This window comes from Eleutherodactylus coqui, chromosome 11 (assembly GCF_035609145.1).
Source record: "Eleutherodactylus coqui strain aEleCoq1 chromosome 11, aEleCoq1.hap1, whole genome shotgun sequence".
NCBI classification, from domain to species: Eukaryota; Metazoa; Chordata; class Amphibia; order Anura; family Eleutherodactylidae; genus Eleutherodactylus; species Eleutherodactylus coqui.
The window spans coordinates 136,958,624-136,980,124 of NC_089847.1; the positions used below are offsets into that span (position 1 = coordinate 136,958,624).

The 21,501-nt window shown below is 51.6% G+C and overlaps 2 protein-coding genes across 2 annotated transcripts in view; one reads left to right on the plus strand and one right to left on the minus strand.

The window, feature by feature from the left end:
- Nucleotides 1–7,632: 7,632 nt before the first annotated feature.
- Nucleotides 7,633–11,977, minus strand: NDUFB7 (NADH:ubiquinone oxidoreductase subunit B7). The gene is made up of 3 exons (XM_066583616.1): nt 11,813–11,977; nt 9,039–9,207; nt 7,633–7,860 (listed from the first exon to the last, which is right to left on the minus strand). Exons 1-3 carry the CDS (start codon nt 11,901–11,903, stop codon nt 7,785–7,787), a joined length of 336 nt encoding a protein of 111 aa, XP_066439713.1. The 5' UTR covers nt 11,904–11,977; the 3' UTR covers nt 7,633–7,784.
- A 5,310-nt stretch (nt 11,978–17,287) lies between these two features.
- LOC136582504 (CD276 antigen homolog) overlaps nt 17,288–21,501 on the plus strand; it is a 31,334-nt gene continuing 27,120 nt past the window's right edge. The window contains exon 1 of the mRNA XM_066583617.1: nt 17,288–17,452. Coding sequence (XP_066439714.1) covers nt 17,371–17,452 — 82 coding nt within the window. The 5' untranslated portion in view covers nt 17,288–17,370. The remainder of the gene's footprint in view (nt 17,453–21,501) is intronic.

The following is a 21,501-nucleotide window of genomic DNA, read 5'->3' on the forward strand; positions in this document are numbered from 1 at the left end:
TGGCACCCCCATGCTTCACAGTAGGTATGGTGCTCTTTGGATGCAACTCAGCATTCTTTCTCCTCCAAACACGAGTTGTGTTTCTGCCAAACAGTTCTACTTTGGTTTCATCTGACCATATGACATTCTCCCAATACTCTTCAGTCGGCCCCGGACATGTACTGGCTTAAGCAGGGGGCCACGTCTGGCACTGCAGGATCTGAGTCCCTGGCTTCGTAGTGCGTTACTGATGGTAGCCTTTGTTACGTTGGTCCTGCTCTCTGCAGGATGAGTCCCTGGTGGTGTAGTGTGTTACTGATGGTGGCCTTTGTTACGTTGGTCCCGCTCTCTGCAGGATCTGAGTCCCTGGCAGCGTAGTGTTACTGATGGTGGCCTTTGTTACGTTGGTCCCGCTCTCTGCAGGATCTGAGTCCCTGGCGGCGTAGTGTGTTACTGATGGTAGCCTTTGTTACGTTGGTCCCGCTCTCTGCAGGATCTGAGTCCCTGGCGGCGTAGTGTGTTACTGATGGTAGCCTTTGTTATGTTGGTCCCGCTCTCTGCAGGATCTGAGTCCCTGGTGGTGTAGTGTGTTACTGATGGTGGCCTTTGTTACGTTGGTCCCGCTCTCTGCAGGATCTGAGTCCCTGGTGGTGTAGTGTGTTACTGATGGTGGCCTTTGTTACGTTGGTCCCGCTCTCTGCAGGATCTGAGTCCCTGGCGGCGTAGTGTGTTACTGATGGTAGCCTTTGTTATGTTGGTCCCGCTCTCTGCAGGATCTGAGTCCCTGGTGGTGTAGTGTGTTACTGATGGTAGCCTTTGTTACGTTGGTCCCGCTCTCTGCAGGATCTGAGTCCCTGGCGGTGTAGTGTGTTACTGATGGTGGCCTTTGTTATGTTGGTCCCGCTCTCTGCAGGATCTGAGTCCCTGGCGGTGTAGTGTGTTACTGATGGTAGCCTTTGTTACGTTGGTCCCGCTCTCTGCAGGATCTGAGTCCCTGGTGGTGTAGTGTGTTACTGATGGTGGCCTTTGTTACGTTGGTCCCGCTCTCTGCAGGATCTGAGTCCCTGGCGGCGTAGTGTGTTACTGATGGTAGCCTTTGTTACGTTGGTCCCGCTCTCTGCAGGATCTGAGTCCCTGGCGGCGTAGTGTGTTACTGATGGTAGCCTTTGTTATGTTGGTCCCGCTCTCTGCAGGATCTGAGTCCCTGGTGGTGTAGTGTGTTACTGATGGTAGCCTTTGTTACGTTGGTCCCGCTCTCTGCAGGATCTGAGTCCCTGGTGGTGTAGTGTGTTACTGATGGTGGCCTTTGTTATGTTGGTCCCGCTCTCTGCAGGATCTGAGTCCCTGGCGGTGTAGTGTGTTACTGATGGTAGCCTTTGTTACGTTGGTCCCGCTCTCTGCAGGATCTGAGTCCCTGGCGGTGTAGTGTGTTACTGATGGTAGCCTTTGTTACGTTGGTCCCAGCTCTCTGCAGGATCTGAGTCCCTGGCGGTGTAGTGTGTTACTGATGGTGGCCTTTGTTACGTTGGTCCCGCTCTCTGCAGGATCTGAGTCCCTGGCGGCGTAGTGTGTTACTGATGGTGGCCTTTGTTACGTTGGTCCCGCTCTCTGCAGGATCTGAGTCCCTGGCGGTGTAGTGTGTTACTGATGGTAGCCTTTGTTACGTTGGTCCCGCTCTCTGCAGGATCTGAGTCCCTGGCGGTGTAGTGTGTTACTGATGGTAGCCTTTGTTACGTTGGTCCCGCTCTCTGCAGGATCTGAGTCCCTGGCGGTGTAGTGTGGTACTGATGGTAGCCTTTGTTACGTTGGTCCCGCTCTCTGCAGGATCTGAGTCCCTGGCGGTGTAGTGTGTTACTGATGGTGGCCTTTGTTACGTTGGTCCCGCTCTCTGCAGGATCTGAGTCCCTGGCGGTGTAGTGTGGTACTGATGGTAGCCTTTGTTACGTTGGTCCCGCTCTCTGCAGGATCTGAGTCCCTGGCGGTGTAGTGTGTTACTGATGGTAGCCTTTGTTACGTTGGTCCCAGCTCTCTGCAGGATCTGAGTCCCTGGCGGCGTAGTGTGTTACTGATGGTAGCCTTTGTTACGTTGGTCCCGCTCCCTGCAGGATCTGAGTCCCTGGCGGTGTAGTGTGTTACTGATGGTAGCCTTTGTTACGTTGGTCCCGCTCTCTGCAGGATCTGAGTCCCTGGCGGCGTAGTGTGTTACTGATGGTAGCCTTTGTTACGTTGGTCCCGCTCTCTGCAGGATCTGAGTCCCTGGCGGTGTAGTGTGTTACTGATGGTAGCCTTTGTTACGTTGGTCACGCTCTCTGCAGGATCTGAGTCCCTGGCGGTGTAGTGTGTTACTGATGGTAGCCTTTGTTACGTTGGTCCCGCTCTCTGCAGGATCTGAGTCCCTGGCGGTGTAGTGTGTTACTGATGGTAGCCTTTGTTACGTTGGTCCCGCTCCCTGCAGGATCTGAGTCCCTGGCGGTGTAGTGTGTTACTGATGGTAGCCTTTGTTACGTTGGTCCCGCTCTCTGCAGGATCTGAGTCCCTGGTGGTGTAGTGTGTTACTGATGGTGGCCTTTGTTACGTTGGTCCTGCTCTCTGCAGGATGAGTCCCTGGTGGTGTAGTGTGTTACTGATGGTGGCCTTTGTTACGTTGGTCCCGCTCTCTGCAGGATCTGAGTCCCTGGCAGCGTAGTGTTACTGATGGTGGCCTTTGTTACGTTGGTCCCGCTCTCTGCAGGATCTGAGTCCCTGGCGGCGTAGTGTGTTACTGATGGTAGCCTTTGTTACGTTGGTCCCGCTCTCTGCAGGATCTGAGTCCCTGGCGGCGTAGTGTGTTACTGATGGTAGCCTTTGTTATGTTGGTCCCGCTCTCTGCAGGATCTGAGTCCCTGGTGGTGTAGTGTGTTACTGATGGTGGCCTTTGTTACGTTGGTCCCGCTCTCTGCAGGATCTGAGTCCCTGGTGGTGTAGTGTGTTACTGATGGTGGCCTTTGTTACGTTGGTCCCGCTCTCTGCAGGATCTGAGTCCCTGGCGGCGTAGTGTGTTACTGATGGTAGCCTTTGTTATGTTGGTCCCGCTCTCTGCAGGATCTGAGTCCCTGGTGGTGTAGTGTGTTACTGATGGTAGCCTTTGTTACGTTGGTCCCGCTCTCTGCAGGATCTGAGTCCCTGGCGGTGTAGTGTGTTACTGATGGTGGCCTTTGTTATGTTGGTCCCGCTCTCTGCAGGATCTGAGTCCCTGGCGGTGTAGTGTGTTACTGATGGTAGCCTTTGTTACGTTGGTCCCGCTCTCTGCAGGATCTGAGTCCCTGGTGGTGTAGTGTGTTACTGATGGTGGCCTTTGTTACGTTGGTCCCGCTCTCTGCAGGATCTGAGTCCCTGGCGGCGTAGTGTGTTACTGATGGTAGCCTTTGTTACGTTGGTCCCGCTCTCTGCAGGATCTGAGTCCCTGGCGGCGTAGTGTGTTACTGATGGTAGCCTTTGTTATGTTGGTCCCGCTCTCTGCAGGATCTGAGTCCCTGGTGGTGTAGTGTGTTACTGATGGTAGCCTTTGTTACGTTGGTCCCGCTCTCTGCAGGATCTGAGTCCCTGGTGGTGTAGTGTGTTACTGATGGTGGCCTTTGTTATGTTGGTCCCGCTCTCTGCAGGATCTGAGTCCCTGGCGGTGTAGTGTGTTACTGATGGTAGCCTTTGTTACGTTGGTCCCGCTCTCTGCAGGATCTGAGTCCCTGGCGGTGTAGTGTGTTACTGATGGTAGCCTTTGTTACGTTGGTCCCAGCTCTCTGCAGGATCTGAGTCCCTGGCGGTGTAGTGTGTTACTGATGGTGGCCTTTGTTACGTTGGTCCCGCTCTCTGCAGGATCTGAGTCCCTGGCGGCGTAGTGTGTTACTGATGGTGGCCTTTGTTACGTTGGTCCCGCTCTCTGCAGGATCTGAGTCCCTGGCGGTGTAGTGTGTTACTGATGGTAGCCTTTGTTACGTTGGTCCCGCTCTCTGCAGGATCTGAGTCCCTGGCGGTGTAGTGTGTTACTGATGGTAGCCTTTGTTACGTTGGTCCCGCTCTCTGCAGGATCTGAGTCCCTGGCGGTGTAGTGTGGTACTGATGGTAGCCTTTGTTACGTTGGTCCCGCTCTCTGCAGGATCTGAGTCCCTGGCGGTGTAGTGTGTTACTGATGGTGGCCTTTGTTACGTTGGTCCCGCTCTCTGCAGGATCTGAGTCCCTGGCGGTGTAGTGTGGTACTGATGGTAGCCTTTGTTACGTTGGTCCCGCTCTCTGCAGGATCTGAGTCCCTGGCGGTGTAGTGTGTTACTGATGGTAGCCTTTGTTACGTTGGTCCCGCTCTCTGCAGGATCTGAGTCCCTGGCGGCGTAGTGTGTTACTGATGGTAGCCTTTGTTACGTTGGTCCCGCTCTCTGCAGGATCTGAGTCCCTGGCGGTGTAGTGTGTTACTGATGGTAGCCTTTGTTACGTTGGTCACGCTCTCTGCAGGATCTGAGTCCCTGGCGGTGTAGTGTGTTACTGATGGTAGCCTTTGTTACGTTGGTCCCGCTCTCTGCAGGATCTGAGTCCCTGGCGGTGTAGTGTGTTACTGATGGTAGCCTTTGTTACGTTGGTCCCGCTCCCTGCAGGATCTGAGTCCCTGGCGGTGTAGTGTGTTACTGATGGTAGCCTTTGTTACGTTGGTCCCGCTCTCTGCAGGATCTGAGTCCCTGGCGGTGTAGTGTGTTACTGATGGTAGCCTTTGTTACGTTGGTCCCGCTCCCTGCAGGATCTGAGTCCCTGGCGGTGTAGTGTGTTACTGATGGTAGCCTTTGTTACGTTGGTCCCAGCTCTCTGCAGGATCTGAGTCCCTGGCGGTGTAGTGTGTTACTGATGGTAGCCTTTGTTACGTTGGTCCCAGCTCTCTGCAGGATCGGAGTCCCTGGCGGCGTAGTGTGTTACTGATGGTAGCCTTTGTTATGTTGGTCCCGCTCTCTGCAGGATCTGAGTCCCTGGCGGTGTAGTGCGTTACTGATGGTAGCCTTTGTTATGTTGGTCCCGCTCTCTGCAGGATCTGAGTCCCTGGCGGCGTAGTGTGTTACTGATGGTGGCCTTTGTTACTTTGGTCCCGCTCTCTGCAGGATCTGAGTCCCTGGCGGTGTAGTGTGTTACTGATGGTAGCCTTTGTTACGTTGGTCCCAGCTCTCTGCAGGATCTGATTCCCTGGCGGTGTAGTGTGTTACTGATGGTGGCCTTTGTTACGTTGGTCCCAGCTCTCTGCAGGATCTGAGTCCCTGGCGGTGTAGTGTGTTACTGATGGTAGCCTTTGTTACGTTGGTCCCAGCTCTCTGCAGGATCTGAGTCCCTGGCGGTGTAGTGTGTTAATGATGGTAGCCTTTGTTACGTTGGTCCCAGCTCTCTGCAGGATCTGAGTCCCTGGCGGCGTAGTGTGTTACTGATGGTGGCCTTTGTTACTTTGGTCCCGCTCTCTGCAGGATCTGAGTCCCTGGCGGTGTAGTGTGTTACTGATGGTAGCCTTTGTTACGTTGGTCCCAGCTCTCTGCAGGATCTGATTCCCTGGCGGTGTAGTGTGTTACTGATGGTGGCCTTTGTTACGTTGGTCCCAGCTCTCTGCAGGATCTGAGTCCCTGGCGGTGTAGTGTGTTACTGATGGTAGCCTTTGTTACGTTGGTCCCAGCTCTCTGCAGGATCTGAGTCCCTGGCGGTGTAGTGTGTTAATGATGGTAGCCTTTGTTACGTTGGTCCCAGCTCTCTGCAGGATCTGAGTCCCTGGCGGCGTAGTGTGTTAATGATGGTAGCCTTTGTTACGTTGGTCCTGCTCTCTGCAGGATGAGTCCCTGGTGGTGTAGTGTGTTACTGATGGTGGCCTTTGTTACGTTGGTCCCGCTCTCTGCAGGATCTGAGTCCCTGGCGGTGTAGTGTGTTACTGATGGTAGCCTTTGTTACGTTGGTCCCAGCTCTCTGCAGGATCTGAGTCCCTGGCGGTGTAGTGTGTTACTGATGGTAGCCTTTGTTACGTTGGTCCCAGCTCTCTGCAGGATCTGAGTCCCTGGCGGTGTAGTGTGTTAATGATGGTAGCCTTTGTTACGTTGGTCCCAGCTCTCTGCAGGATCTGAGTCCCCCCCCCGGCATAGTGTGTTACTGATGGTGGCCTTTGTTACGTTGGTCCCAGCTCTCTGCAGATCATTCACTAGGTTCCCCCGTGTGGTTCTGGGATTTTTGCTCACCGTTCTTGTGATCATTTTGACCCCACGGGGTGAGATCTTGCGTGGAGCCCCACATCGAGGGAGCTTATCAGTGGTCTTGTATCTCTTCCATTCTCTAATTATCGCTCCCACAGCTGATTTCTTCACACCAAGCTGCTGGCCTGTTGCAGGTTCAGTCTTCCCAGTCTGCTGCAGGGCTACAATTGTGTTTCTGGTGCCCTTCGCCAGCTCTTTGGTCTTCCCCATAGTGGAGTTTGGAGTGTGACTGCTGGAGGTTGTGGACAGGTGTCGTTCAAACAGGTGCCATTACTACAGGTAATGAGTGGAGGACAGAGGAGCCTCTTAAAGGAGAAGTTACAGTTCTGTGAGACCCAAAATCCTGCCTGTTTGTAGGCGACCAAATACTTATTTTCCACCATAATTTGCAAATAAATTCATTACAAATCAGACCATGTGATTTTCTGGATGTTTTCTCATGTTGTCTCTCATAGTTTAGGGCTACCTATGATGTCACTTACAGGCCTCTCTCATCTTTTTAAGTGGGAGAACTCGTACAATTGGTATGACTAAATACTTTTTTTCACAACTGGAACATATACCGGCCATATACTCTACATGGTGATAGTGATTACAGTGCAGTTACCTCTAATCATCACAGGCAGCATCGCCGATTTGCAATGCTCACCTTTCCCTTTTCTTCTCTATCCCGGCTCAGACCACCATGAAGACTTCTTCCAACCAGAGCTTGTCTCTCCCCATCCTGCTGCTTCCTGCAATTCAACTCTCAGTAACCCCTAAGTACTAGTGTCCTCTCTCTGTGCCCCCAGCTGCCCTTGGCCCTGAGAGTGTGGCCAACAACCATTTCCAGCGCCATTGTGTCTAAGAGAAACAGAAAGACAAGATGCCAGCGGGCAAAAGAGAGCAAAACTTGTATCACTGAGCAGCAGAAAAACATCTCCTGGTCAGATGGGTCTAGATTTCTGTTGCTGATGGGAGGTCCGAATTTGGTGCGAGCAGCATGAATCGCTGACCCCTCCATCTAATATTCAGCAACGACAAGAAGCTTCCTGTCCACAGGGGCCGATATTCCTGCACAACCACTTCATCACCGAGTGGAATCTACACCACGATGAACTGCTGCAGGTCTGAATGACAAAGAAGTCCAAAGCTACTAGATGGGGGTAATAAAGGGGCGGGCGGTGTATGATGTATTGAATAATTTTTTTTAAGGGGGGGGGGGGGGGGGCAGCCATTGTTCTTTGAGTGTAATATAAATAACTTTATTCTGCAGATCTCTGGGGTTACATTTACATCGTAAAACAACAGTTCATATCAACAAAGCAAGAAGGGGCTGGTGGAGAGGTAAGCTGCCGGTCTGCAGACTGCATACAGCCGGCTGGCCGCACGTTATACCGCGTCCTCCAGAGCGCTGACAACGCAGGACAAACACGTCTCACCCTGACAAGCAGCTTTATTGTTAAAGAATTTACAAGAAATCATCTCGCCGAAGGGTCCGGGACAACGGCGCTCACGCCTGCTGCAGGCTCTTCTGTCTCTCCAACAGGCGGCGCTCACACCTGCTTCTGTCTCTCCAACAAGCGGCGCTCACGCCTGCTCTTGGCTCTTCTGTCTCTCCAACAGGCGGCGCTCTCGCTCGTACTGCTTCATTCGCTGGATGTAACTAAAGAACAGAAAAAACTGTTAAACAGCAAAATGCACTTTTACCACCGAATGCCGCGGTTTCACTGAGCTTCATGGCGGCCCGCGTACAGCGACATCCTGCTCATTTATACAACCGCGTTGCCTTCCGTCTGTAATACGCACCAAAATGGGAGATTCATGTTTATTCACGCAGGTGAGAAACACGTCTGCATACCCAGATGTAAGCCAACGGGCTTCAGTACAGCGGTCAGCGGGCTAAGAGTTTACTTCGTTCTGTGATGGCGCTCTTAACACAAAACACTCATAAGCCAAATTAATTTTCCCCATTGAAATGAATGGAAAAGCCATTAATGCGTTCCGGATGGTGAAGCTTCCCCACTGATTTCGATGGGGATGGCGTGGTCCCGTTGAAAGCAATAGGACGCCGGCATCCCTGAAGTGATTTTCAGGGAAGGGCTTTAAATATAAACTATTCCCTGAAATCACTCCTAGCTGCAGTAAAAAAAAAATAGAAAATATATATATACTCCCCTGTCTGCCTGGGCTCAGGTACGTCTTGCCGCCACTTGTTCCCCCTGTACTGCTCTGAAGCTCTTCAGCAGGTGAGGATTAAAAATCCCCACCTGCTGAAAGGGCTGCGTCTGAATGGCTGAGCGCTCAGCCAATCACAGGCAGTGCATTGAATTCAAATTTCCGCCTGCTGAAAAGCTTCAGAGCAGTGCAGGGAGAACAAGCGGCGGCTAGACGAGCCTGAGCCCCGGCGGACAGGGGAGTGTATATTTTTTTACTACAGCTGGGGATGATTTTTCAGGGAAGGGCTTATATTTAAAGCCCTTCCCTGAAAAATCACTGCAGGGGTTGTCGGCATCCCATTGCTTTCAACAGGGCCACCACTGGCGGCAGCAGCCCCACGTAGAGCGAGGCTCGTAACCCAAGTTTTTGCTCTTAAATCAGAGCAAAAATTCAGCCATAAAACCGGCTGCATGTCCTTCTCCCGTGCAAGTCTCCACATGCCGCACATCGGAGGGCGCCAAGACCGAGCGTCCGCGTGCAGTGCGATGTGACTTACACACCAGACTCTCAGGCGTGTCGTCCGTGTAAATACGGCCGTAGAATGGCCCCCTTCAGCCATGGGGTGAATGGCGCAGCTATAATGATGGGCTGGACTGCGGTGAAGGCGGGGCCACAACTACTCACTCCTCGTGTTCGCAGAGTTCCCATTCGTGGCGCTCGTGGTTGCAGGCGAATATGTTTGGCCACATGTCCCGCTTACACTTCTTGAACATGATGAGATGATGGGCGCAGTAGTCCCGCTGCTTCCAGGTCAGCTGTGCCAGGTCCATCTGTTGCTTCGTGGCCACCATCACTAAATGGAAAAAGAAGCGGTGAGATCTAAACCCCACAGAGCTCGCAGCTGCGCAAATCACGTAACATACATCCAATGATGAGCGAGCGCAACCCGGAAGAAGAGCGAGCAACTCTCCACTGCAACAAGAAATCACAGAGGTGAGGGGAAAAAAAAACAAAAAAAAAAACAAAAGCCATTATTCACAGAAAAAGCCAAAAAAAACAATACCTGAAGGTCTGCAAAGCAGATACGGTCGCCATAAGGCAGGCACAATCGCCATCGGCACAATCGCCGTAGGGCAGGCGCAATGGCCGTAAGCCCTGAAGATATGTAGTCAGCCAGACAGCAATGTGGAGGAGCAGCTTGTTCCTGGCAGGCTAATATGCAGTCACCCACTCAGCCCAGCCCAGATTGGGGAGGAGTGACTGCTATATATACTAATAGCCTGCACATGTGAACGATACCAAAGATGTCAGCCATAGATGGGTGGTGACCCCACCATACAGGATATCAACCCTGGCTGATATGACAGCGGGTCGCCCTGTATCTCCAAGGTGGGCCACACTGGCTGACATCTTGGGCTCCCCCACCAACTAGCAAACTACATACAAAAATACTAATGAAATGCGGGTGTTGGTACTGCATTTTGGCCAAAGCGCATAGGCTGATGGGCCGCGCCGAGGTCACACCGCTTCCGTCAGTACCTACGCTAACTCACTATAAATTACATAAAATCACAGAGGTGAGGGAAAAAAAAACATTATTGTCTGGCTGACTGCATATCTCCAGGGCTTACGGCCATTGCACCTGCCCTACGGCGATTGTGCCTGCCTTATGGCGACCGTGTCTGCTTTGCGGACCTTCAGGTATTGTATTTTTGGCTTTTTCTGTGAATAAACTCCACTGCAACAAGGACTCACGGACCACCGCCTGCAGGCGCTCTACAATGTACGACTGTTGCGGTGCGGCCAGCGGCAGCTCTCCGGTTGGCGCTGGCTCACACTGGCAGAGGTGGGTGTCGGTCCGTGAGCCGCCTCGTTATTGTTCTGTGTGTATTACTAGCCCTAGCGGCCAGGATCAGAGAACGCCGATCCGGGCCGTCTAACGCCTCCGATGGGTCACTGCTAAGTGCAGCAAAGACACGGACCGCGCCATTTTTTCTGGTAACACGATGGAACTGGACGGAATCCATTACAGTCAGCGGGCGCCATCCGCTCTATTTTCATACTTCTGATACATAATGGTGGAGAGGAAAGGAGTTGCGACCAGAGTCAGGTGACGTCACGTCTGCCGTCTTTTACGCGTTTGTAACGGATCCCATTTTCCTTTCTAAATTAAACGGACGTCTAACCGATCCGCGGCGCCGATGGATCCGTTAATGCAAGCCGTAGTAAAACAGGCGTTCGCTTCCGTCTGCGCAGATTTTTACCGCTGTAATCACATCTGTTTTTGTTTCTCCCTTTTAGCGCTGGTTTTACGTTTGCAGCGATTTAAGGGATCCGTTAAACAGAAGCCCAAACTGACGCGATCGGAGCTGTTCTCGCCGTTTCTGGTTCCAACCGACAGCAATGTAAGGCGAACAAAACACAAAGCGCCTAACGGGCAGTTTCGGGTTTTTTTGGCCAGAAACCAGATGCAACGGAAGAGAACTTAAACGCCGGACGTCCCACTGAGATCAGAGGGGATCCACTGGATCTACTGGATTCGCTTCTCCACATTTTACTGGTATTCGATGACAGAAACACGGAACACACGAGTGCGATCTGCGCTCCGCCAGAGGTTGTGCGGCTGCCGCACATCCCGCTTCTGTCACACGCCTGCCCGGAAACACAAAGCATACTTACCGCACCGCGGCCGCCAGGATCCGGCGCTGCAGCCCCGCTGCGATCCCACTGATTGTTCTCACAGATGACGTCACAGGAAATCATGTGACCGCTGCGGCCAATCAGAGGCTTCAGTGTTGCGTCCTTGATGTGAGCGCCGACTGCAAGAGACCGACCAGCGACAGCGCAGCGGTCCCCTAATTACATGCGACATCATCCGTGACATCAGCGGGCTGCAGCGCTGGATCCCGGCGGCCACGGAGGGGTACATCTACTTCAGTTTACAGTATGGTAACTGCAGAACCTCTTTATTTCGGCATCACCGTAATCATGACGTTTTTAATCGTACCATGAAAGCCGTAAAAACGAACCCTTCTCAGAAATGGCGCAGCTGCAGGTTTCCCCGTTTTATCCGTTTACAATTTATTTTTAACATTCGACTCCTCCCACAAAATATTTCAGCGCAAAAAGTTATAAAGTGGATTTTTTTTTCAAAGTGGAGGAAAAAAACCAAAATGTCCAAAGGGAGAACGAACGACGGATCCTGCGTTACGCCTCGGCGATGGCGCATCTTCTCACCGATGCAGGAATGTCAGTGGTCAGACGCCATCGCTGTATCGGGACCCTCAACACGGCGGCGACATCCATGACTTGCAAGTCGCGACCATCGCATCATGTGACCCAAACACGCCGCCGTCCCGACAACCTGCACGCCGCAGGAATAATGGGGCAGATCTGTGCACAGGGAGGACATTACTCTGCAGGGTGCTGTGTACGCTGACCGACCTGAGGCCACCTACCCCTCTCCTCGAACTGCTCCCCCGTGGGGCTCGCCGGCATGCTGTCGGGGTGCGGCTCCCCGCGGATGCTACTGGTCATGTTAGAGCCCATGTTTGCGGCCACCCGAGGGTCACCTCCGCTGCTGCCAGGACCACAGAAGAGGCAGCTTTCTAGGTCCCTGGTTATCAGCCTATTCTTGTCTCCAGTCACGGAACCATGTTGGAGGAGACATTTCCCTAAAGGACAACAGCATTCTGTCTTCGGAAACATGGCCGCCGCCGTCACATCTACGCACGGCACTGCGGACAGGCTGGGAGGACGTGATGCAGCTACGTCATCGCGTCAATCTCAACTGTGATCCGACCATAGAGTTGTAGAAGAGCCCAGAGCGGCCGGTAGCTGAAGGAGGTCGGAGAGGCTGTGCTGAGCTCTTGGCCCCCCAGCGGCACCAGGAAGCGACGAGCCATGGCATTAACCCCTTAACGGCCAGGCCTATTTTGACACTTCAGGAGGTGACAATTTGGGGGAATTTTCATCTCAAATTTTGAAAGCCCATAATTTTTTATTTCTCTGTAAACATGGCGGACGGGTTAGTCGTTACTGTAGTTTTTATTGGTACCATTTTGGGTTCATGTAATGTAGAGCTTTTCTTACAGGGGTTTTCCGGGATACGAAAAAAGGTAACAAAGGCTTTAAAATGAAGAGATATTGAATACGCCCCTCCCCCGTCCAGCGCGGCGGCTCTGGTGCTCACCGTATGGAAGGAAGCGGCGGGCGGTCATATGGCAGCCACTGGGTCACACTGTGAGGGGGGGAATGACATTGTACAGTTGCTGCGTGCCGCCAATCGCCATGGATAATGTGCGCCAAGATGGAACACGCTGCAAGTCTTCGTGCCACATGAGAGCCTACAGCCGGTCGGTGCAGCGCAGAACACTCGTGTGCGCCGCCGCGCCTGAAATTACGTCAAATGACATTTCTAAAGATATTAAACATTCCCGAGGCTTTTTCCCATTTTCTTCACAAAACAATCTAAGCCATAAAACACATAATTAACAGCGCCGCGGCCGGACTGAGCGCCGCGTATCTCCGCGAACTCCGTGACGATGCCTGAAGCCGGAGCTGCGGGGTTTTTGGTCTGCCAATAAAAATTGAACAGAAGGTGAACAAAATGTGTCCCCAAAGATGGCGGCAATAAAAGCGACGGCGCAGCCTGCAGGGAGTGTCCCCCGCACCGCAGAGCGGCAGATAACAAACCTCCGCGGCTCCGATCACCATGGCAACGCAATTGGTTTTTTTTTTGAAACATTCGGTTTTTTTTGGTTTTTTTAATAAAAAGGGTTTTACTTTTTTTTAAAGTAGTAAAACATTAAGAACATATAAAGCTGCGATCGCCATGACGACCCGCGGCATGAAGTGAAGGTCCTTGTTACTGCACTGCGCAGCGGAGACGCACGCGGGCTTACGGAGATACCTGAGTGTCTGCAGCTAGGCTTTGTCTGCAGTCCCACTGACAGTGCGCTTGTGTGACTTAACCCCTTAGTGACAGCCTTTTAAAAAAAATTTCCTCCCCCTTTTAAAAAAGCGTAACTCCTCGATGTCGGTCTGAGGGCTCGCTGTTTTTTGCGGGACGAGTTGTATTTTTCACTGGGGCCATATAATGGACTGAAAAACTTTTAAAAATTTCTAAGTGGAGAGAAATGAAAAAAAAAAATGATATTCCACCATCTTTCGGTGCGTCTTGTTTCTACGGCGCACAAACTGCCACAAAAGTGACCTGATGACATTATTCTGCGGGTCAGTCCGATCGCCGCGATAACAAACTTGTAGAGTTTTTTTGCTGCACTATTATTCAAAGATATATATTTTTTTTAATTATTTTCTGCCGCCATCTTCTGCGCCAATAACGTTTTTATTTTTCCGTCCACATAGTTGTGCGCCGGCTCACCTCTTGCGGGACGTCCTGTAGTTTCTGTTGGTACCATATTGGAATACATGTGACTTTTTGATCGATTTTTATTGCATTTTTTCTTGGAAACAGGGTGACCAAAAAAAAGTGCATTTCTGGCGTTCTTTACTTTTTTTTCGGACGACGTTCCCCGTCCGGGGTAAATAATGTGTTACTTTGATAGATCGGACTTTTACGGACGCAGCGATGCCAAATATGTATTTTTGTTTTATGATTTAGATTCTTTTATTATAAGCATGGCAAAAGGGTCTTTTTTTATTACTTTTTTTTTTAAATAAACTTTATTGATCTTATTTTTTTTTAGCCCCCAGAGGGGACCACAGCTTGCGATGCTTTGATCGCTCCTGGAGTATGATGTAATGCCACAGCATTACATCATACTGCGATCGGGCAGGCAGTCTATGAAGCCACCCCATGGACATGACCCCAATGACAGCCCTGGGGCCTGTTAGAAGGTCCCCGGCTGCCAAGACACCCACACGGCTCCCTGTGATCTCATCGTGGGGGGGCCATACGGACCCCCGAACATTGTTTGCGGGATTTAAATGCCGCTATCAGAATTGACAGCAGCATTTAAAGGGTTAACAGCTCCGATGATGTCACCAGGTGTCAGCTGTAATAAACAGCTGGCAGCCGTGATGTATGAAGAGAGATCGCATAGCCCACCAATACAGGCCGGTAATAGGCGTATGGGTGGTCGTTAAGGGTTAATCAGTCTCCTCCTTACTGACTTTGTGTGTCTTTGGTGTTGCTGATCGGCCTCTGGAGCCGCAGCTCTTACGTCTCCCTCCCTCGGCCTCTGGAGCCGCAGCTCTTACGTCTCCCTCCCTCGGCCTCTGGAGCCGCAGCTCTTACGTCTCCCTCCCTCGGCCTCTGGAGCCGCAGCTCTTACGTCTCCCTCCCTCGGCCTCTGGAGCCGCAGCTCTTACGTCTCCCTCCCTCGGCCTCTGGAGCCGCAGCGCTTACGTCTCCCTCCCTCGGCCTCTGCAGCCGCAGCTCTTACGTCTCCCTCCCTCGGCCTCTGGAGCCGCAGCTCTTACGTCTCCCTCCCTCGGCCTCTGGAGCCGCAGCTCTTACGTCTCTCTCCCTCGGCCTCTGGAGCCGCAGCTCTTACGTCTCCCTCCCTCGGCCTCTGGAGCCGCAGCTCTTACGTCTCCCTCCCTCGGCCTCTGGAGCCGCAGCTCTTACGTCTCCCTCCCTCGGCCTCTGGAGCCGCAGCTCTTACGTCTCCCTCCCTCGGCCTCTGGAGCCGCAGCTCTTACGTCTCCCTCCCTCGGCCTCTGGAGCCGCAGCTCTTACGTCTCCCTCCCTCGCCCTCTGGAGCCGCAGCTCTTACGTCTCCCTCTCTCGCCCTCTGGAGCCGCAGCTCTTACGTCTCCCTCCCTCGGCCTCTGGAGCCGCAGCTCTTACGTCTCCCTCCCTCGGCCTCTGGAGCCGCAGCTCTTACGTCTCCCTCCCTCGGCCTCTGGAGCCGCAGCTCTTACGTCTCCCTCCCTCGCCCTCTGGAGCCGCAGCTCTTACGTCTCCCTCTCTCGCCCTCTGGAGCCGCAGCTCTTACGTCTCCCTCCCTTGCCCTCTGGAGACGCAGCTCTTACGTCTCCCTCCCTCGGCCTCTGGAGCCGCAGCTCTTACGTCTCCCTCCCTCGGCCTCTGGAGCCGCAGCTCTTACGTCTCCCTCCCTCGGCCTCTGGAGCCGCAGCTCTTACGTCTCCCTCCCTCGTCTGCAGGCCATACTCCGGTGATGCAGAAGCTCCTAGGCATCCTCGCAGCAGTCCTACGGGTCCCAGGTTCACCAAAAAGGTATGGAGAGGGGACGGTGGATGACGTCCAGCCCAGAGGTTCCCAAAGCTTCTTTGCCCCGCAGACCACTTGCTGATTTGTTTGTCTTCCGTAGACCCCCTGCCTTCCTAAGCCGGCTGCACACGACCGGGGCGGACACTGCATGTGGAAGCCCTCAGCAGAACCTGACTCTGTGCCCGCCGGCATCCGTGTGTCCCCGGCATTTCTTCTACTTCTCCGTACTGCGGACGGTCCGCACGGCTCGCTGTCAGACATGCACATAAAATTGTTTGTAAACCCCTGCTTTTCCTGCATCACCTCCTACAATGACGTGGAATCCGTGACCTTTCGGCAAAGTCATCCGCGGTTCGGATGGCTTCCTTTGACTTCAATGGAAGCCATCTACGTGGAATCCACTTAAAAATAGAACCTGCTGCAATTTTTCCTCTTCGTGCAGAAAATCGCAATTGGTTTCCGCTCGTGTGCAGGAAAAGGTGTTTTTCCATAGCGTGCGATGGGCGCCGTGTGCTGTGGAATCCGGAGGCGGACTAATGCTGAGTCTTCCTTACCTTATTAGTCACATGTTCTCCCCGCTGACCGCGCCGCTCGCTTAGAGGTTTTTTTTTGTAAAGCGGACAATTGTAGAAAAAGAAAAACTTGTACAATTTGTATTCAGATCTTTATTGAAAAGATACAAAATGCACGTAAATACTTTGGGCCAAAACAATCAGAAGCTGGTAAAACTGTAACATAAAACCCTCAGATATGCTGTTATTGGGGGGCCGCGCCGGACGCTCTGATGTCTCACATCTCCACCTCCAGCGATCTGCAATCAATTTCATTTGTCTGTAAGTAGATTGGCGCCGCACTAAGCCCCTCCCACGAGGTGTGAAGATGGAAAAGCTACCAGAACCTTCCTTGTGACGGTCCGTAATGCGGGATCAGCAGCCGGTCCGCGATGCGTCGCCGCCGGGGTGAACACAGCGGATCGGTAGAGTTCGCGGAAAACCTCCTGGGCTCCGGCGGATCATGTGAAAACGATGCGCAGTAGAGACTATAGAAGTAGATCAGCGGCTGCGCAGGGCGGTCGTCACCGGAGAGCAGAAGTTTGGTGCGAACTCTACACAAACGTGAAAGAGGTCAGTAAGTCTGTTACAAGTGTTCTGTACGATCTGGGGGGGGGTCATTTATAGGTTGGGGATGAGCCGCCTACATGGAGTCGCTCACAGGGACCCCCTTTACATCTCATGTACCCCCAGATGTTGTACCCAACTGCCTCCCCCACTATTAGCCTGCAAACCGCCTCTCAGTGCATGCAGACATCACGTGGCGACCTTGTGTGCTGACCGCGGGGAATAGGGGGACAGACGAATCCCAATGTGATGATGTCATATATACTCCGGCACCGCTATGATAAGTGTGACGCACTCTGCGCCATTTTCTGCATCTTGTAAATTCCTTCATCCAACTGTTGTATGTATCAGTATTATGGGGAACGTCTCCAATTCTGACATCACAGAACCTCCGGCATTCTCTGAATGTGAAAGTAAAAGTAGAGACAGACAGGAAGGGGCTGCAGCTGTGGAGGGACGGGGCTGAGCACAGGGGTGACAGGGCTGGGTACAGGACAGAGGGACGAGGCTGGGTACAGGAGGGACGGGGCTGGGCACCGGGGTGACAGGGCTGGGTACAGGACAGAGGGACGGGGCTGGGTACAGGAGGGACAGGGCTGGGTACAGGAGGGACGGGGCTGGGGATAGGTGTGACAAGGCTGGGGATAGGTGTGACAAGGCTCAGCACACAGGTGACAGGTCATGCAGCTCTGACAGCATGGTGTACACACAGACTACAGACCGGAGGTTCTCCCTGGGGATTGCGGTTATATTCTTCAGCCTCTTGCATACAGGGGCCGGTAAGTCTCATTTTTGTCTCTTAACGCGACAGTCACTTCCCTAAAAGTCTATAACATGAAAGGTAGTAGTCGTATAGGAGCAGATAGAGAGCAGTCCTATAAGAACAGAGAGTAGTCGTATATGAATAGGCAGAGAGTCGTCATATAGGAGTAAGCAAAGGGTAGTCGTATAGAAACAGATAGAGAGCAGTCCTATAGGAAAAGGGTAGTCATATAGGAGCAGGCAGAGAGCAGTCGTATAGGATCAGATAGAGAGTAGTCCTATAGGAACAGAGAGTAGTCGTATATACACACAGACTACAGACCGGAGGTTCTCCCTGGGGATTGCGGTTATATTCTTCAGCCTCTTGCATACAGAGGCCGGTAAGTCTCATTCTTGTCTCTTAGCAGGACAGTCACTTCCCTTGAAGTCTATAACATGAAAGGTACGGAGCAGGTAGAAAGTGGTCATATAGGAGCAGGTAGAGAGTTGTCCCATGAGAGTAGATAGAGAGCAGTCCTATAGAGGCAGGTGGAGAGCAGTTGTATATGAGTAGGCAGAGAGTTGTCACATAGGAGTAGGTAAAGGCTAGTCGTATAGAAACAGATAGAGAGCATTCATATAGGAGCAGCTAGATAGCAGTCATATAAGAGCAGGTAGAGAGCAGTCGTACAGGAGCAGGTGGAGTAGACATATAGGAGCTGGTAGAGTGTAGTTGTACAGAAGCAGGTAGAGAGCAATCCTAAAGAAGCAGTCGGAGAGTAGTTGTATAGGAGTAGGCGAAGGGTAGTCTTATAGGAACGGATAGACAGCAGTCCTATAGGAACAGAGAATAGTCGTATATAAGCAGGTAAAGAATAGTCATATATGAGCAGGTAGAGCGCATTCCTATAAAAGCAGGTAGAGAGCAGTCACAAAGGAGCGGGTGGGGTAGTCGTATAGGAGCTGGTAGTGAGTTGTCGTACAGGAGCAGGTAGAGAGCAGTCATATAGGAGCGGGTACAGAGTAGTCATACACAAGAAGGTAGAGAGCAGTCGTACAGGAGCAGGTAGAGATTAGTCATACAGAGGCAAGTAGCAAGCAGTCGTATAGGAGCAGGTAGAAAGCACTCCGATAGAGACAGGTGGAAAGTAGTTGTATAGGAGTAGGCAGAGAGTAGTCATATAGGATTGGATAGAGTACAGTCCTATAGGAACAGAGAGTAGTCGTATAGGAGCAGGTAGAGAGCAGTCCTTTAAGAGCAGGTAGTGAGTAGTCGTACAGGAGCAGATAGAGAGCAGTCATATAGGAGTAGGTAGACAGCAGTTGTATAGCAGCAGGTAGAGAGTAGTCGTATAGGAGCAGATAGAGAGCAGTCGTATAGAAGCAGGTAGATAGCAGTCGTATAGGAGCAGGTAGAGAGAAGTCGTACAGGAGCAGGTAGAGAGCAGTTGTATAGGAGCAAGTAGAGAGCAGTCCTATAACACAAGGTAATGGACAGTCCTATAAGGGCAGGTAGAGAGTAGTCACACAGGAACAGATGGAGTAGTCGTATAGAAGCTGATAGACAGCAGTCGTATAGAAGCAGTCATATAGAGGTAGGTTGAGAGCAGTCCTATAGGAGCAGGTAGAGTAGTTGTATAGGAGGAGGTAGAGAAAAGTCATATGAGAGCAGGTAGAGAGCAGTCCTATAGGAACAGATAGAGAGTAGTCATACAGGAACAGGTGGAGAGCAGTTCTGTAGGATCAAATAAAGAGTAGTCATATAGGAGCAGGTAGAGAGCAGTCCTGTAGAGGCAGATGGAGAGTAGTTGTAGAGGAGAAGGCAGAGAGTAGTCACATAGAAGTAGGCAAAGGGTAGTCATATTGAAACAGGTAGATAACAGTTGTATAGGAGCAGGTAGAGAGTAGTATAGGAGCTGGTAGAGAGTAGTTGTACAGGAGTAGGTAGAGAGTATTCGTACAGAAGGAGGTAGAGAGCAGTCGTATAGGAGCAGGTAGAGAGCAGTCCTATAGAAGCAGTGGGAGGGTAGTTGTATAGAAATAGGTAGAGAGTAGTCATATAGGAGTAGGCAAAGGGCACTCGTATAGGAACAGATAGAGAGCAGTCCTATAGGAACAGAGAATAGTCGTATATAAGCAGGTAAACAATAGTCATATATGAGCAGGTAGAGAGCATTCCTAGAGTAGTCGTAGAGGAGCGGGTGGAGTAGTCCTATAGGAGCTTGTAGTGAGTAGTCATACAAGAGCAAGTAGAGAGCAGTTGTATAAGAGCAGGTAGCATTCCTATAGAGGCAGGTGGAGAGTAATTGTATAAGAGTAGGCAGAGAATAGTCATATAGAAGTAGGCAAAGGGTAGTCGTATTGGAGCAGGTAGAGAGCAGTCGTATAGGAGCAGGTAGATAGCAGTCGTATAGGAGAAGGTAGAGAGTAGTCGTACAGGAGCAAGTAGAGTAGTCATATAGGAGCTGGTAGAGAGCAGTCGTATAGGAGCAGGTAGAGAGTAGTCATACACAAAAAGGTAGAGAGCAGTCGTATAGGAGCAGGTAAAGAGCAGTCGTATAGGAGCAGGTAGAAAGCAGTCGTATAGGAGCAGGTAGAAAGCAGTCGTATAGGAGCAGGTAGAAAGCACTCTTATAGAGGCAGGCAGAGAGTAGTTGTATGGGAGTAGGCAGAGAGTAATCATATAGGATCGGTTAGAGAGCAGTGCTATAGGAACAGAGAGTAGTCGTATAGGAGCAGGTAGAGAGCAGTCCTATAAGAGCAGGTAGAGAGCAGGTAGAGAGTAGTTGTAGAAGAGCGGGTGGAAAGCAGTCCTATAGGAGCAGGGAGAAGTCGTATAGGAGCAGGTAGAGAAAAGTCATATATAAGCAGGTAGAGAGCAGTCATAAGTAGGTAGAGAATATTCGTATAGGAGCAGGTAGAGAGCAGTCATATGGAGGCAGGTAGAGAGTAATCGTATAGGAACAGGTAAAGAGCAGTCGTATAGGAGCAGGTGGAGAGTGGTATAAAAGCAGGTAGTGAGTAGTCGTACAGGAGCAGGTAGCATTCCTATAGAGGCAGCTGGAGAGTAGTTGTATAGGAGAAGGCAGAGAGTAGTCATATAGAAGTAGGCAAAGGGTAGTCGTATAGGAACAGATAGAGAGCAGTCATATAGGAGCAGGTAGAGAGCAATTGTATAGGAGCAGGTAAAGAGTAGTCATACAGGAGCAGGTGGAGTAGTTGTATAGAAGCTGGTAGAGAGTAGCCGTACAGGAGCGAGTAGAGAGCAGTCGTACATGAGCAGATAGAGAGCAGTCTTATAGGAGCAGGTAAAGAGCAATGTTATAGGAGCAGGTAGAGAAAAGTTGTATAGGAGCAGGTAGAGAAAAGTTGTATAGGAGCAGGTAGAAAGTAGTATAGGAGCAGGTAGAGAGCAGTGCTATAGGGGCAGGTAGAGAGTAGTCATACAGGAACCGGTGGAGTACTCGTATAGAAGCAGTCACATCGGTGCAGGTTGAGACCAGTCGTATAGGAGCAGGTAGAGAGTAGTCATATAGGAGTACGCAGAGGGAAGTCATATAGGAGCAGGTAGAGAGCAGTCCCATAGGGGCAGATAGAGAGCAGTCATATAGGAGCAGAGAGAGAGTAGTCATACAGGAGCAGGTAGAGAGCAGTTTTATAGGAGCAATGAGAGAGTAGTCATATAGGAGGAGGTAGAGAGCAGTCCTATAGAATCAGATAGAGCGTAGTATAGGAGCAGGTAGACAGCAGTCGTATAAGAGCAGGTTGTTAGGCCCGCTAACCAGGTCATCTGTCCCCTTGCCATTTCAGGCAGGCGCGGGAGTCGCTCTGCTCCTCCTGTATGAATAGCTTGTAGCCCTTTACTTTCCATCAGCACTGCAGGAGTTAATTCTCCCCACTGCTCTCAGCCCAGCTGCAGTGTAATTGGCTATTACACTCCTATTTAGCTGAGCTGGGGATCCCCTTCCTTGCTCGAGTATTGGTGTGTGTTTGTCTATCACCCAGTAGGCTTCCTACTCCTGACTTCAGCATCTGCCTTGATTACTGCCTCTTACCTGGTTTTCATTTGCACTTTGCCTGTCCCGAC